The sequence below is a fragment of the Muntiacus reevesi genome, chromosome 2 (genome assembly GCF_963930625.1).
Source record: "Muntiacus reevesi chromosome 2, mMunRee1.1, whole genome shotgun sequence".
In the NCBI taxonomy this organism is placed as follows: Eukaryota; Metazoa; Chordata; class Mammalia; order Artiodactyla; family Cervidae; genus Muntiacus; species Muntiacus reevesi.
Genome location: NC_089250.1, coordinates 191,954,167 through 191,968,771, shown reverse-complemented (window position 1 = coordinate 191,968,771; position 14,605 = coordinate 191,954,167). Strand labels below are relative to the sequence as shown.

General features: G+C 37.2%; 1 protein-coding gene across 13 annotated transcripts in view; it reads right to left on the bottom strand.

The window, feature by feature from the left end:
* Positions 1-14,605, bottom strand: part of MRTFB (myocardin related transcription factor B) — a 208,143-nt gene that overhangs the window by 133,589 nt on the left and 59,949 nt on the right. For all 13 annotated transcript variants that reach the window (XM_065924362.1, XM_065924354.1, XM_065924356.1 and 10 more), the window contains one exon: positions 40-256. In XM_065924362.1, coding sequence (XP_065780434.1) covers positions 40-193 — 154 coding nt within the window. In that variant the 5' untranslated portion in view covers positions 194-256. The remainder of the gene's footprint in view (positions 1-39; positions 257-14,605) is intronic.

Genomic DNA, 14,605 nt, shown 5'->3' with positions numbered 1-14,605 from the left:
TCACAACAAGGCAAGCCCCCACGCGCACGCTGAACTCACCATTCTTCCTTTCGTTGAGAGGAGGCAGGTGCTGGCTGGACTGCAAGGAGAGTTCCTGGAATTCATGGGCAACAGCTTCACTTTGAGGACTTGGAGCGAGATGGGCTAAAGGTCCCAGCTCATCCTCGGTGTCCAGTGCCCCTGTGTGATCCATCGTGTCCTGGCCACCGGCAGCAGCGGGTATGAGACGCCTCTTAAATGTGGTCTGCTCGAGAGACTGACAAAATAAACAACGTGTGAATAGATGGTACATTTCTTTTTCTGATTTGCACGTAAGTATTAAAATGGGAACCCTGAGTTCTTATTGTTTCACTGCTGTGTGGCAACTGCCATTCATTTACCCTCTCTGGATTCAGGTTCCTTGTCCAACATACAGGAATAATGTATCTCCCACTTAAAAACATGTTTACCTAGGTAAATAAATACTGAAAGGTATTTTGTATACTTTTTATACTATGCATCAAAGGAAGTTACAGCTATTGGTGTCAATACTTAAGTTCACATTCCCAGCAACCAGCAATGTTTCAGATAAAGACTCCTCCATCAGCCGAGGTCTCAGAGTGAGAACAGAGAACACAACTCTCAGCCAGCCCACAATGGACATACAGTTCACAGCAGAGAGACACAACTTTAAGTCAGTGAGATTTGGGATCGTTTACTATCACAGCATAACCTGGCTCATTCTGACTAATATAGAAATTGGGTAACAGAAGTACCAAAGCCACAAATAAAACCCTAAATATGTAACTCTGGCTTAGGGGCTGGGCAGCAGGCAAAAAGAAAACTGTAAAGAAACTTGGAAGCTACAAGGATGATGGTCCGCATCAGTTGATGGCAAAGCATCTAACAGGCTGCCTGCTTGGCAGCATCCTGTATCAGTGTGTTCATCCACTCTCCTACTGATGGACATCTGAGTTAATTCCAGTTATTGACTCTTATAAATAAAGATGCTGTGAATGTTCTTATATGTATATATGCTTTCACTTCTCTTGGATACATAGCAGTGAAATGGCTAGACTGTATGGCAGCTGCATGTATAATTTTAAAGAAACTAACAAACTACTTTTCAAAACGGCTGTGCCACTGCACATTCCTACCAGCAGTGAGGAAAATTCTAGTTGATTTATGTCCTTGCCAACACTTGATTATGGCCAGTTTTAAAAATTTTAGTTTTTTTAATGGGTGTGTAGTGCAACCTAGATAGCATATTAAAAAGCAGAGACATTACTTTGCCAACAAAGGTCCATCTAGTCAAGGCTATGGTTTTTCCAGTGGTCATGTATGGATGGGAGAGTTGGACTGTGAAGAAAGCCGAGTGCCGAAAAATTGATGCTTTTGAACTGTGGTGTTGGAGAAGACTCTTGACAGTCCCTTGGACTGCAAGGAGATCCAACCAGTCCATCCTAAAGGAGATTAGTCCTGGGTGTTCATTGGAAGGACTGATGCTGAAGCTGAAACTCCAGTACTTTGGCCACCTCATGCGAAGAGTTGACTTGTTGGAAAAGACCCTGATGCTGGGAGGGATTGGGGGCAGGAGGAAAAGGGGATGACAGAGGATGAGATGGCTGGATGGCATCACTGAATCGATGGACATGAGTATGAGTAAACTCCGGGAGTTTTTGATGGACAGGGAGGCCTGGCGTGCTGCGATTCACGGGGTCGCAAAGAGTCGGACACGACTGAGCGACCGAACTGAACTGAACTGTAGTGGTATCTTGTTTTAATTTGCATTTCCCTAATGATGTTGAGCATATTTCAATATGCTTATCTGTCATCTGTATATCTTCTTGAGGTAAGTATTTGAACAAATCTTCAGTTAATTTTTAAATAGGTGGTTTTATTTTCTTATTATTGTTTCAAGAACTCTTTACATATTCTGGACAAAAGTTCTTTATCAGATATGTGACTTGTAAACATAGGCATACTCTGTTTTATTGTGCTTTACTTAATTCCACTTTGCAGATGCTGCATTTAAAACAAAAAAATAAATCTTGAAAGTTTATGACAACCCTGCATCAAGGCAAGTCTATTGGCACCATTTTTCCAACACCATTTGCTCACTTTGTGGTGCTAGGTAATTCTTGAAACATTTCAAACTTTTTTATCATTAAATTTGTTACGGTGATCTATGGTCAGTGATCTTCGATATTACTGTTCAAACTATTCTGGGGTGCCACATAAGATGCCCACCTTCACTGATAAATGTTATACATTCTGATGGCTTTGGCAATGGCCATTGCCCTGTCTCTCTCCCCGTCTCTGGGCCTCCCTATTCCCCAGTATACAGCAATACTGAAATGAGGCCCATTAGTCTAATTTCAATACGCTGCAAAGTTTATCATAGCTTTCCCTCCAAGGAGCAAGCGTTTCATGGCTGCAGTCATCATCCTCAGTGATTCTGGAACCAAAGAAAATAAAATCTGTCACTGTTTCTACTTTTTACCATCTATTTACCATGAAGTGATGGGACTAGATGCCATGATCTTAGTTTTTAGAATGCTCAATTTTAAGCCAGCTTTTCACTCTCCTCTTTTCACCTTCATCAAGAGGCTCTTTAGTTCCTCTTCACTTTCTGCCATTAAAGTGGTGTCATCTGCATATCCGAGGTTATTGATATTTCTCCCAGCAATCTTGATTGCCGCCTGTGATCCATCCAGCCTAGTATTTTGCATTGATGTATTCTGTACTGAAGTTCAATAAGCAGGATGACAATATTCAGCCTTGACATACTCCTTTTCCAATTTTGAACCAGTCTGTTGCTCCATGTAGGGTTCTAACTGTTCCCTCTTGACCTGCATACAGGTTTCTCAGGAGCAGATCTTTTTTTGGAATTCCTTTGCTTTTTCTATGGGAAAATCCAGCGAATGTTGGCTATTTGATCTCTGATTCCTCTGCCTGTTTGTACATCTGGAAGTTTTTGGTTCACACACTGCTGAAGCCTAGCTTGAAGGGTTTTGAGCATTACCTTGCTAGCAAGTGAAATGAGCACAACTCTACGGCAGTTTCAACAGTCTTTGGCATTGCTCTTCTTCTGGACTGGAATGAAAACTGGCCTCTTCCAGTCCTATGGAAAATACTTATTACTAAAATATGCCATTAGCAATTGCCATCTGTTCTTCCCCAGCAGTATAATGGACACCTTCCGACCTGTGGGGACCATCTTCTGGTATTGCTATCTTTTTGTCTTTTCATACTGTTCATGGGATTCTCCAAGCAAGAATACTGGAGTGGGTTGCCATTTCCTCCTACAGTGGACCATGCTTTGCCAGAACTCTTCATTGTGACTCATCCATCTTGGGTGGCCCTGCATGGCATGGCTCATAGCTTCACTGAGTTATGCAAGCCCCTTCGCCACAACAAGGCTGCGATCCATGAACGTGTCCTTGAAAGGAAAGTTGTGACAAAACCTAGACTGTGTATTAAAAAGCAGAGATATTGCTTTGCTGACAAAGATCTGTATAGTCAAAGTTATGGTTTTTCCAGTAGTCATATACGGATGTGACAGCTGGATTATAAAGAATGCTGAACACCAAAGAATTGATCCTTTTGAACTGTGGTGTTGGAGAAGACTCTTGAGAGTCCCTTAGACAACAAGGGGATCAAACCAGTCAATCCTAAAGGAAATCAATCCTGAATATTCATTGGAAGGACTGATGCTGAAGCTCCAATACTTGGGCCACCTGATGTGAAGAGCTGACTCACTGGAAAAGACCCTGATGCTGGGAAACATTGAGGGAAGGAAGAGAAGGGGATGACAGAGGATGAGATGTTGGATGGCATCATCAACTTGTGGACATGAGTCTGAGCAAACTCCAGGACACAGTAAAAGATAAGGAAGGCTGGTGTACTGCAGTCAGTGGGGTGGCAGTCAGACATGACTTAAGAGACTGAACAACAACAAAATTTTTAATTAAGATATATCAGTTGTCTTTTCACTCATAATGCTATTGCACATGTAATGGACTATGGTATGGTGTAAACTTTTATATACACTGGAAAACCCAAATTTGTGTGACTTGCTTTATTGCAGTATTTGCTTTACCACAGTGGTCTGGAACTAAACCTGCAATATTATTGAGGTATGCCTGTATTCTCCCCTGGTCTATGGCTTATCTTTTTGTGTTCTTAACAGTGCTTTGTAGAGAACAGATTTTTTTAACTTTATGAAGACAAATTTATCCATTTTTTCTTTTATGTATCACATAAAAATCTTTGATTAACCCAAGATCACAAAGATAATCTCCTATGTTTTCTTCTAGATGTTTTATAGTTTAATATTTTACATTTAAGTCCTTGATCCACTTTGAGCTAATTTTTATATCTGCTATGATATATGAATTACAACTTTTTGTTTCTGGCATAAGATATCTTTTTGCTCCAGTTTGTTCCAGCACCATTTGTTGAAAAGGTTATCTTTTCTCCATTGAACTGTCTCTGCACCAAGCCAACTGACCATGTACATGCAGATCTACCTCTTGACACACTATATATTAAAAGAGTTCCCAAAAAGGAGAGACCCATAAAGGAGGAGGTTCTAAATTCTGTGTATAAACTGCCCACTTCTCTGGCTGACCCCTAAATTATGCACGTGCAGGACAAACTCCTAATTCCTTTTATTAAAGCAAAAAGGAAAGAGCTGAGATTTTACCTGCTGCTCACCATTGGAAAGGTAAGAGTTTGCAAAAGTGAGTTTAGCAAAGTTAACGGCCTGCTAAAATAAAATAATACTCTGAGGGAAACTTATTCTAGAGAATCCAGAGTCTCTACAACTGTCCATCCAGAATCCCATACCCAACAAAAATACCCTTTAATAATGAAGGCAAAATTGTCACCAGCAGACACACACTACAAGAAATGCTAAAAGAATTTCTTCAGGCTGAAGGGAAGTAATATCACACAGAAACTTGGATCTCAGGAATGAAAAGCAACAGAGGTGGTAAACATGTAGATAAATAGATAAACTAGTTTTTTCCTCTTTATTTCCTTAATATTACCTTTCTAAGTAAAAATTATAACACTGTGTTATTTGGTTTACAATGTATGTAGATGTAACATATATGACAATTATAGTATAAAAGATGGGGGAGGGGTAACCACATTATAATATTTTTATATTTCTACATACATTATAAGCAAGTTGTATGATTTTAATTCGAGACAGAATGAGAAGTTAAGGTTGTATATCGTAATTCCTGGAATAACCATTAAAAACAAGCCCAGTTTTAGCCAATAGGAATATAGAAAGTAAATAGGAATATTACAAAAGGAATTCTATATAATACTCACTTAATTTAAGAACAGAGAAACAAGAAAGAGATGGGACAAGCAAAAGCAAACAGTAAAACAGCAGATCTTTATTGATAATGATATTAAATGTAAATGAACTAATAAACACAATGATTAAGAGGAAGATTGACAGAATGGATTTTTCAAAGTCTAAAAATGTAGAAGTGTCACTTTTAAATATGAAAACATAAATAGGGTGGAAGTATATAGATAGAAAAAGACAAAAAAAAAGAAAAAGACAGGTCATACAACAAAATGCCCAGAAAGGCTGGAATGACTACACTCACATCAATTAAAGCAGATCTCAAAAGGATGTGTTAGGGGGGTTCAGGATGAGGAACACGTGTACACCCATTGCTGATTCATGTAAATGTATGGCAAAACCCACTACAATACTGTAATTAGCCTCCAATTAAAATAAATAAATTAAAAAATATATATATAAAGAAACTTTTTTTCATTTATTTTTATTAGTTGGAGGCTAATTACTTTACAATATTGTAGTGGTTTTTGTCATACATTAACATGAATCAGCCACGGATAAGGATGTGTTAGGTAGATGAATTTGCATATAAAATGACCTATTTTGCTATGGGATAATAAAATGATTCAGATTTTTTCAAAATTATGAATTTTCATCCCAAATTATTTATTCATATAAAATAACATCTGTTAATAGCAAATTAATTCTAAGACACAAGTACCATAATGCCCTTTTAATGGCAAGATGTACAAACTCTGAACATTAGCACTAATGATTTGGAAGATTCTTTAAATATAAAGTTCTAAAATATTTGCATGCACCATTATCTGCTCCTCATATTAAACATTTTTTTTCAAACTTATTATTCCTTGACATTATGCTCACCTTAAACTCCCACACATTCCTCCAAATTAAGAAAATTATAAGTTAAGAAAATCTTAACAAAATGTAGCAAAAGAAAAAGTGTTCAAAATTTTTAACTTAATATTCACGAATATTTTTGATGGAGTATATACTCTTTCTATTCTGAAATTCTACTACCAAATTTGCAGGATGTCATCTAATATCTACTTAAATGCTTGATAATTTTCTTTTGAAATTGAAATCCAGTATCATACATAAAGAAACATTCTCTGTCCAACAGTATCTAATTGAGATGTTAAAGAAACAGCATTAGAATGAATTCTTCCATTGGGTCATAATCTATTAATAGTTAAGAAAGTAAAGCAATCATTCAGCTTTAATAAGACAAACTGTGATAAAATATTAATTTGTCTAGAACTGACAGAATGAATGAGTTTATATCTGACATATCCTAATACATAACTTCATTCCAAAATGAAACTAATTCAACATTTATCCTAATACCAGGTCAATGCACACACAACACTAGCAAGATCAAGCTGGGATACGGCTTCTGCTCTCAAAAGCCAAACCTCTTCATTGTCAGATATTACACCAGAGACAGAAAATAATACAGGAAAAAAACAAGAGGCATCACTCTCATTTTTCATCTATTGATTCACTCAAATTTTTTTTCTCAATGGAGTCAAAATATACCAATAATGATCTTATTAATACAGTTTAAAAGATGCTGGGCTAAGGTAGGTCTCAAATCAGTGCTAACATATGTTTTGAACCAAGCGAAGTCCAAAGTCAAATATCTCTTCATTGTATCTTATTGCTCGTAATGACTAACTCAAATGAAAGATTATAAGTAGTATATAATCACTACTATATAAAAGAAATGCGAAATAATAAAGGGTTCAAAGAATATCAAACTTCAGAAGTTTAATATATAATCAGCCAAATGCAGACAGGTAGAATATCCAAATACATTCAACAACAAAAAAAATGTTTTAGCAACAGCAAACTGTTGTCCCTGCCCTTTAAAGCGCCCCCAAATTAAAAATATTAGGGAAACACCTGGCGAATAGCCAGCAAAAATAAATTTCTAAACTCAAACAAGATAAAACTTGGATCAAGAAGTTCAAAGACAAAGTTGATCAAAAAGTAATCTCCGCATTAGAAGACTATTTACTATGAGGTCTTATGATCAAACAAATTGAAATTTCCTATCAAATGACTTCCGAGAAACAGAATTCTGAGTCACTGTACTGGTTAAGTTAGTGGTAGCAACCCGGGGTTATTGTATGCTATCAGTTTTTCCTTCAAACTCCTGGTGGCAATCTGCTAAACATATGTTAAGAGCTCAAGATTTATCTACAAATATAAGAACATATATATACAGTTGCTGTCAACTGTATATGTGAAGATGTAAGTATTATGCTGCTGTTTCTTATATTTACAAATATAAGAACATATATATATATATACAGTTGCTGTCAACCGTATATGTGAAGATGTTTTCTGAATATTATGCTGCTGTTTCTATACTGTTAAATTCTTTAACATTAAACGTTAAATTCCTTAATGTTACCAAGAATTGAGGATCAAGTCTGTTTACATTTTTGTATAAGTAATATTCACCTTCTAGTTTTATAACCGAGGAAAAAAGAATCACAAAAAAGAACATTTTATCCCATCTGTCCATAGTCACTTTTAGCAATTAGGATGAAACCAGAAAATCAGAGTTCTAAAAGCACATTTTTCTATACAAATATTACTTCACTGCATATTGTTTTCATTAGCTCTTATCATGAAAAGTATTTTGTTCCCTTATTTTTTCTAATTTAATTCCTGTTTTGATCACTTGAATGCATTTATATTTTCAGACTACACAAGTCTGCAGAATAACAGAACAGTTTAGCTGAAAAGTATCTTAGAATCTGTCTAGTATAAGTGCTTTTCAATCTTCTTCACAATATGATAATCATTGGAGTAACTTAAAATTCCTAATAGGTAGGATAAAGGAGAGGCCCTCTAGAGATTTTGATGCAACTGCTTGAATAGAGTGATTCTAATGTGTAGCCAGCGCTGACAATCACTGATCTAGTGGAACTCCTTAATTTTAAAGGCAGGATAAATCATTTGCCCAGTGAGTGAGATGAGAGGTCAGAAGCAAATATAGCATGTGTAAAAAACAATAGAATATAAGTAGGTACAAAGTGCTGTGGAAATCAAAAATATTAAAGGTTTAATTGTATTTGGGTAAGTCAGGAAAGTCTCCCAGGGTGAATAGGACTTTGCAGACACAGAAGTTTTTTTCTCACTAGTAAGAGTGCAATGGCACGAAGAGCCATCACCTAATACCAAAACGTCTGACAGGGCCAGTATAGAAAGAGCAAAACATGGAGAAGCAAAGACAAGGCCGGTGCAGCGAGTTAAAGCACAACTGTCAAGAAACGTGGATTCTGAGAAACAGTGATATGATCAGATTTGTATTTTAGAAAGATCATTCTGGCAGAAAAGTATGCTACTGATAAAAATCTCACTGAATAACCAATGTTGGCAAGTATGTAGGGATCCCTTGTTCACTGTTGGTGAGACTGTAAACTGGTGCAGCCACTATGGAAAATAGCATGGAGGGTCCTCAAAAAACTAAAAACAGAGCTACCATATGATCCAACAATTCCACTACTGGGTATGTATCTGAAGAAAATGAAAACACTTATTTGAAAAGATACATGTGCACTAATGTTCACAGTGGCACTATTTACAATAGCCAAGGAATGGAAGCAGTCTAAGAATCAATCAACAGACAAGTGGGTAAAAAGGCAGTATATGCATAGAATGGGATATTACTCAGTCACAAAAAAGAATGGAAAATGTCATTTGCAACAACATGGATGGACCTAAAGAGTATTACACTTGGTGAAGTAACTCAGACAAAGAAAGACAAAAATTTTATGTTACCACTTATACATGGACTCTGAAAAATAAACAAATGAATACAACAAAACTGAAATAAACTCACAGACACAGGTTAAAAGTGGGGGGAGGTGCAAGACGAAGTAAGGGATTAAAACATACAAACTGCTACTGCTATATGTAAATAAATAAGCTACAAGGATATACTGTACAGCACAGGGAATACTGCCAATATTTGATAATTACTATAAGTGAAGTATGGGCTTCATTTGCAGCTCAGACGGCAAAGAATCTGCCTGTAATGCAGGATTGACCCGGGTTCGATCCTTGGGTCAGGAAGATCCCCAGGAGAAAGGAATGGCAACCCACTCCAGTATTCTTGCCTAGAGAATTCCATGGACAGACCATGGGGTCGCAAAAAGTAAGACACGACTGAGCAACTAACACACATAAATGAAGTATAATCTATAAAAATTCTGAATCACAATGTTTGTTGTACATCTAAAACTAATACTTTAACTACACCTCAATAAAAAAGCAAATAAATAAAATATGATTACTGATTAGTTCAAGATGTTAAGGAAAAAAATCTCAAGCTGAAAGACTGATGGGCTAGGTTTAGCCAGTGGAAATACAGAAAGGGGAATAAATTTAAAAAATACTTCAGAGACAAAATTTCAAGGCTTCATAATGAGCTCATATGATAGGTAAGGGAGAATAAAGAATTGAGGGCAGCTGATTTGGAGAGCTGAAAAAGCTGGCAGGCAGGAATCAGTGTTCACCGTGAGAAACCACAGGCCCCCTCCGAGGGCACTTGGGAAAAAGGGTGTGGCTGAAGAAAGAGCTATTTGACTTGAAGTAAATAACTTAACCAGTGATTTACTTAGTGACTTCCCTGGTGGCTCAGCTGGTAAAACGTCTGCCTACGATGCAAGAGACCTGGGTTCGATCCCTGGGTCAGGAAGATCCGCTGGAGAAGGAAGTGGCAACCCACTCCAGTATTCTTGCTTGGAAAATCCCAGGGACAGAGGAGCCTGGTAGGCTACAGTCCATGGGGTTGCAAAGAGTTGGACACGACTGGGCGACTTCACTTTCACTTTCTTTACTTAGTGAAGTAAATCACTGGGCTTCCCTGGTAGTTCAGTCCGTGATAACCAGCCTGCGGTGCCGGAGACCTGGGTTTGATCCCCGGGTCAGGATGATCTCCTGGAGAAGGAAATGGCAACCCACTCCAGTATTCTCGCCTGGAAACAACTCTGGATAGAGAAGTCTGGCAGGCATGTCCGTGGGGTCACAAGAGTCAGACACAACTTAGCGACTACACCACCACCACCACTTAACCTCTCAGGGATCTGGTTTCCTAATTCAAAAAATGAAAATGACCAGCGAAGGACAGGGAAGAATATCTACTACATTCCTACTCAGCCTGAAACTAAGTTGCTCTACGCTCTTCTTAATTTTGTCCTCATGCCCTCCCTGGGGTAGGTATTACTCTCATTTTACAGACGAGGAAATCAAAGCTTGGAAAAAATGAAGCAAATGGACAGATTTGCATAAAAGCCAGGACTGCAACTTTAAAGCCCATACACCTTCCACAATAACACGCCCTTTATGTGCCAAAGCGCAGTAAGTTGGAGTAAATAACTGGGAGAGACAGATGTTGCTAGGGGAGAAGGCAGAGGTGCAGAGGAGGGAGAGGCAGTTGTGGAACGTTCCACGTATGCCGTTCTTTACACACACACTGGAGGTCCAGAGCCTCAGGCACCGTGCTGGGCACCTGGGTTCCACAACCTCAGTGTGTAGACCTTGTCGAGCAGGCGGTTAGGACACACCAGCACTGGAATAGTGCCAGTGGCCTCATCTGCTTCAGGGCAGAAGAGGGAAACTCTCTCTTCTCACTGTTCCACTTTACCAAACCCTGAAGGTGTAGCTGGAATTAAACTTTAGAGGGGAAGAAAATGAAATCTAAAGCTGTAGATGTACTGCACATAAACAGGACATGTTTTTGACATCAGGTTATAACTCTTTCAAATAGACAACTTCTAACCAAGGTTTTCATTTGTAGTGGTTGGATTTTTATCTGCAGCTATTAAATACATAGCAGAAATGTACTATAAATATACCAAACACTGACAATACACTGTATAGAAAAAGTTACATAACTGTTCTTCTGTGCTTCAAGTGGCTGTTGTAGCTCTAAAAATGCCAACATGGTGATTTATTTTTTAACTTGTTTATTGCAGACATGTTTCAAATGAACAGAACATGGAGCAAAGTGCATAGTTAACACTCTCCAAAGTGATGCATTCTGAAGTACTGTACCTAACATTTACGTAAAGAGTGTTTCTGAAATATTCACTATAATCTATGTATAAATAAAAATTTGAATTAGCAAAAGTTTAAAACACATGTCACTTTTAAATCACTAAATAGAAAGACAGAAAAAGCTATAAAATTGTATTTGTTCCCCAAGTAAAACAGCCAAAACCTAAATCTTTTTAGCTTGAACAATTGCATTTTCCAAGTTGATCCAAAATGAATGATTCTCAGAGAATAAGAACTGATTGGAGGATTAATTTTAAGCTGAGATGATTTCCACATTTATCAAACACTAGGTTAAAAACAAACTCTAGTTTTGTTGAACCATAAATTGGCATTTGATTCAAAAGCTAAGAAGTAAATATTTATAAACAGATTAAACAAATGTTTTACTTAACAGATAAAAAAATATATACTGTACGCCTATTTCTAAGTTCTATAAGGCAGGGAGGGGAGGAGTGAGGGGAAGGAAGAAGAGAAGAGAGAGGGAAAAACAGAAAGAAAGGGGACGAGTAAGGGTCCCTCCTCCTGTTAGGAGGGCAGTCTTTTTTTTTTTTTTTTTTTTGCTGTTTTTTAAACTCTTTATTCTTCTTGATATCAGAAATCAGTAGAATTTGAATTTCAATTTAAGCAAAGATATTAAACAAAATATTGCAAAATATTAATACATGAAAAAAGATGAAGCTTAATTTACTTGTCCAAGCTATCCTGACTACTTAAGTAGCACAGCTGGGAACCCCAAGTCCCCTGTACACGTCCTCTAAATTATAATCCAGTTCTCAGAAGAGCAACCCTCTTGTCTGAGGCACACTAGATATTGGGTAAACTGAAAAACTCAGTTAACAGAGGAGTCATTACAACTGATAGACATAAATTGTAAGACATTTTAAGTTGGAGTGCAAGACCCATGTGTTTGCCAGTCTTCCAATGTAGAGTCAAGGCCGTCTTCCTGTAGATGTCAGCTCTCTGGCATAAACCACCACTGTCTATGACTCCTAGTTTCCATTTGTTTAAAGTAGAACAAAAATGTAAAGGATTTTGAGCACAGTGTGTGCCTATATTTTTACAGTTCTGAAGCCAACTTACTTAGTTTCTTGCCCACACCCAATTTAACAGTTAAGTAACATGGCTTTGTGGTCCCAGACATTTAACATTTTTGCATGCACAGTTCATCAGTTTACATAATATTTGGTTAAACTACATAATTATGATTACTACTACTACTGGAATAAACATATTTACGAATAAACACAGCTGACTTTGGTTAGCACATAACTTAATAATTAGGGAGGGCAGAAATCCATCACTAGACTTCAGTGTCACCTCCTCAACACGCCCATTCAGTGCGTCCCAGGACACAGGAGTGGGAGAAGGTTGCCCATCCCACAAGTTGAGCAAGAGGAGGATGGATAAGGCAGATTCAACCACGAAACATTTTTAAAATGATGTTGATGCCAAGGGCACCTCATACTGGAAACTTGGTCTTTTCAAGGTTTCTGGAATCTGTTAATACAAATTACTTCTTAGATATTATTTCATTACTGTCTAACTTTATGCAAAATGTGTTAATACTGCACTCTGAGGCAACAGTTGAGAGTACAAACCAAATGAAAGTTAATATTCAGAGTTCTGCTCTGTACTATCTGCTCTCTAGCAGATAGTACAATTTTACCTAAATTTCTAATGCCATTAGTTAAATACAAAATAATCTATTCTCACTGTAGCACAGTGCTTTCAAAATTGTTGTGAATTCTTCTCTCCATTAAACATATTTTAGCATACATCGTAAAACTGTAATTTCAAACAGCTGTGAAACAGCAGTTGTAGATAAGTGTTTTTGTTGTTGTTGAGATAAATTCACATACTGTAAAATCCACCATTTTAATGTGTACAATTTAATGATATTTAGCAGAGTCACGAGGTGTGCAACCATCACGATCTAATTTCAGAACATCTCATGGTATCTAAAAGAGACCCCACCCCCGTTAGTAGTCACCTTCTAAATCCCCCTTCTCCCCACAGCCTTTGGTACCATTAATCCACTTTCTTGTCTCTATGTACTTGCCTATATTCTAGACATTTCATTTAAATAGTTTTACTTCCTTTCTAATCTAGGTGCCTTTTATTTCTTCCCTTGCATTACTTCCCTGGCTAGACACCGCACAATGCTGAAGAGAAGTGGCAAGTGTGGATAGCCTTTCTTGTCCCTAGTCCAAGTGCAGAAGCTGCAGTCTCTCACCATTCGTATGCTGCTAGCTGTAGGTGTTTCACAGATGCCCTTTATCAGGTTGGAAACACTCTCTTGTATTCCTAGTGTTTTGGGTGTTTTTATCACGAAACGATGTTAGATTTTGTCAAATGCTTTTTCTGTATTTATTAAGATAATTGTGGGTCCCTCCCTCTTTATTCTGCTATATAGTGTATAACATTGATTTTTAGATGTTAAATAAATTTTGCATTCTTGTGATAAATCCCACTTGTCATGGTATACGATCCTTTTTATAAGCTGCTGGATTTGGGTTGCTATAACCCTTATTTACAAGGGGTATAGTCTGTAATTTTCTCTTCATGTGCTCTCTTTGTCTGGTTTTGGTATCAGTGTAATACCGGCCTCAAAGAATGAGTTAAATATTCCCTTATCTTCTATTTTTTAGAAGAATTTATGAAAAATTGGAGTTAATTCTTTAAACTGGTGAAGCATCTGGTTCTGGGCTTTCCTTTTTGGCAAGTTGTATCATCACTAATTCAATTTCTTTATTTGCTACAGGTCTACTCAGATTTTCTAATTCATCTTAAATCAGTTCTGGCAGTTTGCATCTTTCTAAAAATTGGTCCATTTCATCTGAGTTACCTAATTTGTTGACATTTCACTGTTCACAGTATCCCCTTAAAATTCTTTTTATTCCTGTAATGTTAGTAGTAATGTTCCCACTTTCATTCCTGATTCTGGTAATTTGAATTTTTCCTCTTTTTTTCTTAGTCTAACTAAAGGTTTGTCCCCCTTTTCAAAAAACTCTAATCAAAACCCAGCTTTTGGCTTCACTGATTTTTTTCTATTATTTATTTTCTGTATTATTTATTTCTATTCTAAATTTTATTACTTCCTTCCTCCTGCCTGCCTTAGGTTTAGTTTGTTCTTCTTCTCTGGTTTCATTAAGGTGGAAAGCTAGGTTGTTGATTTTAGTTCTTTTGATAAGATAGTCTTAT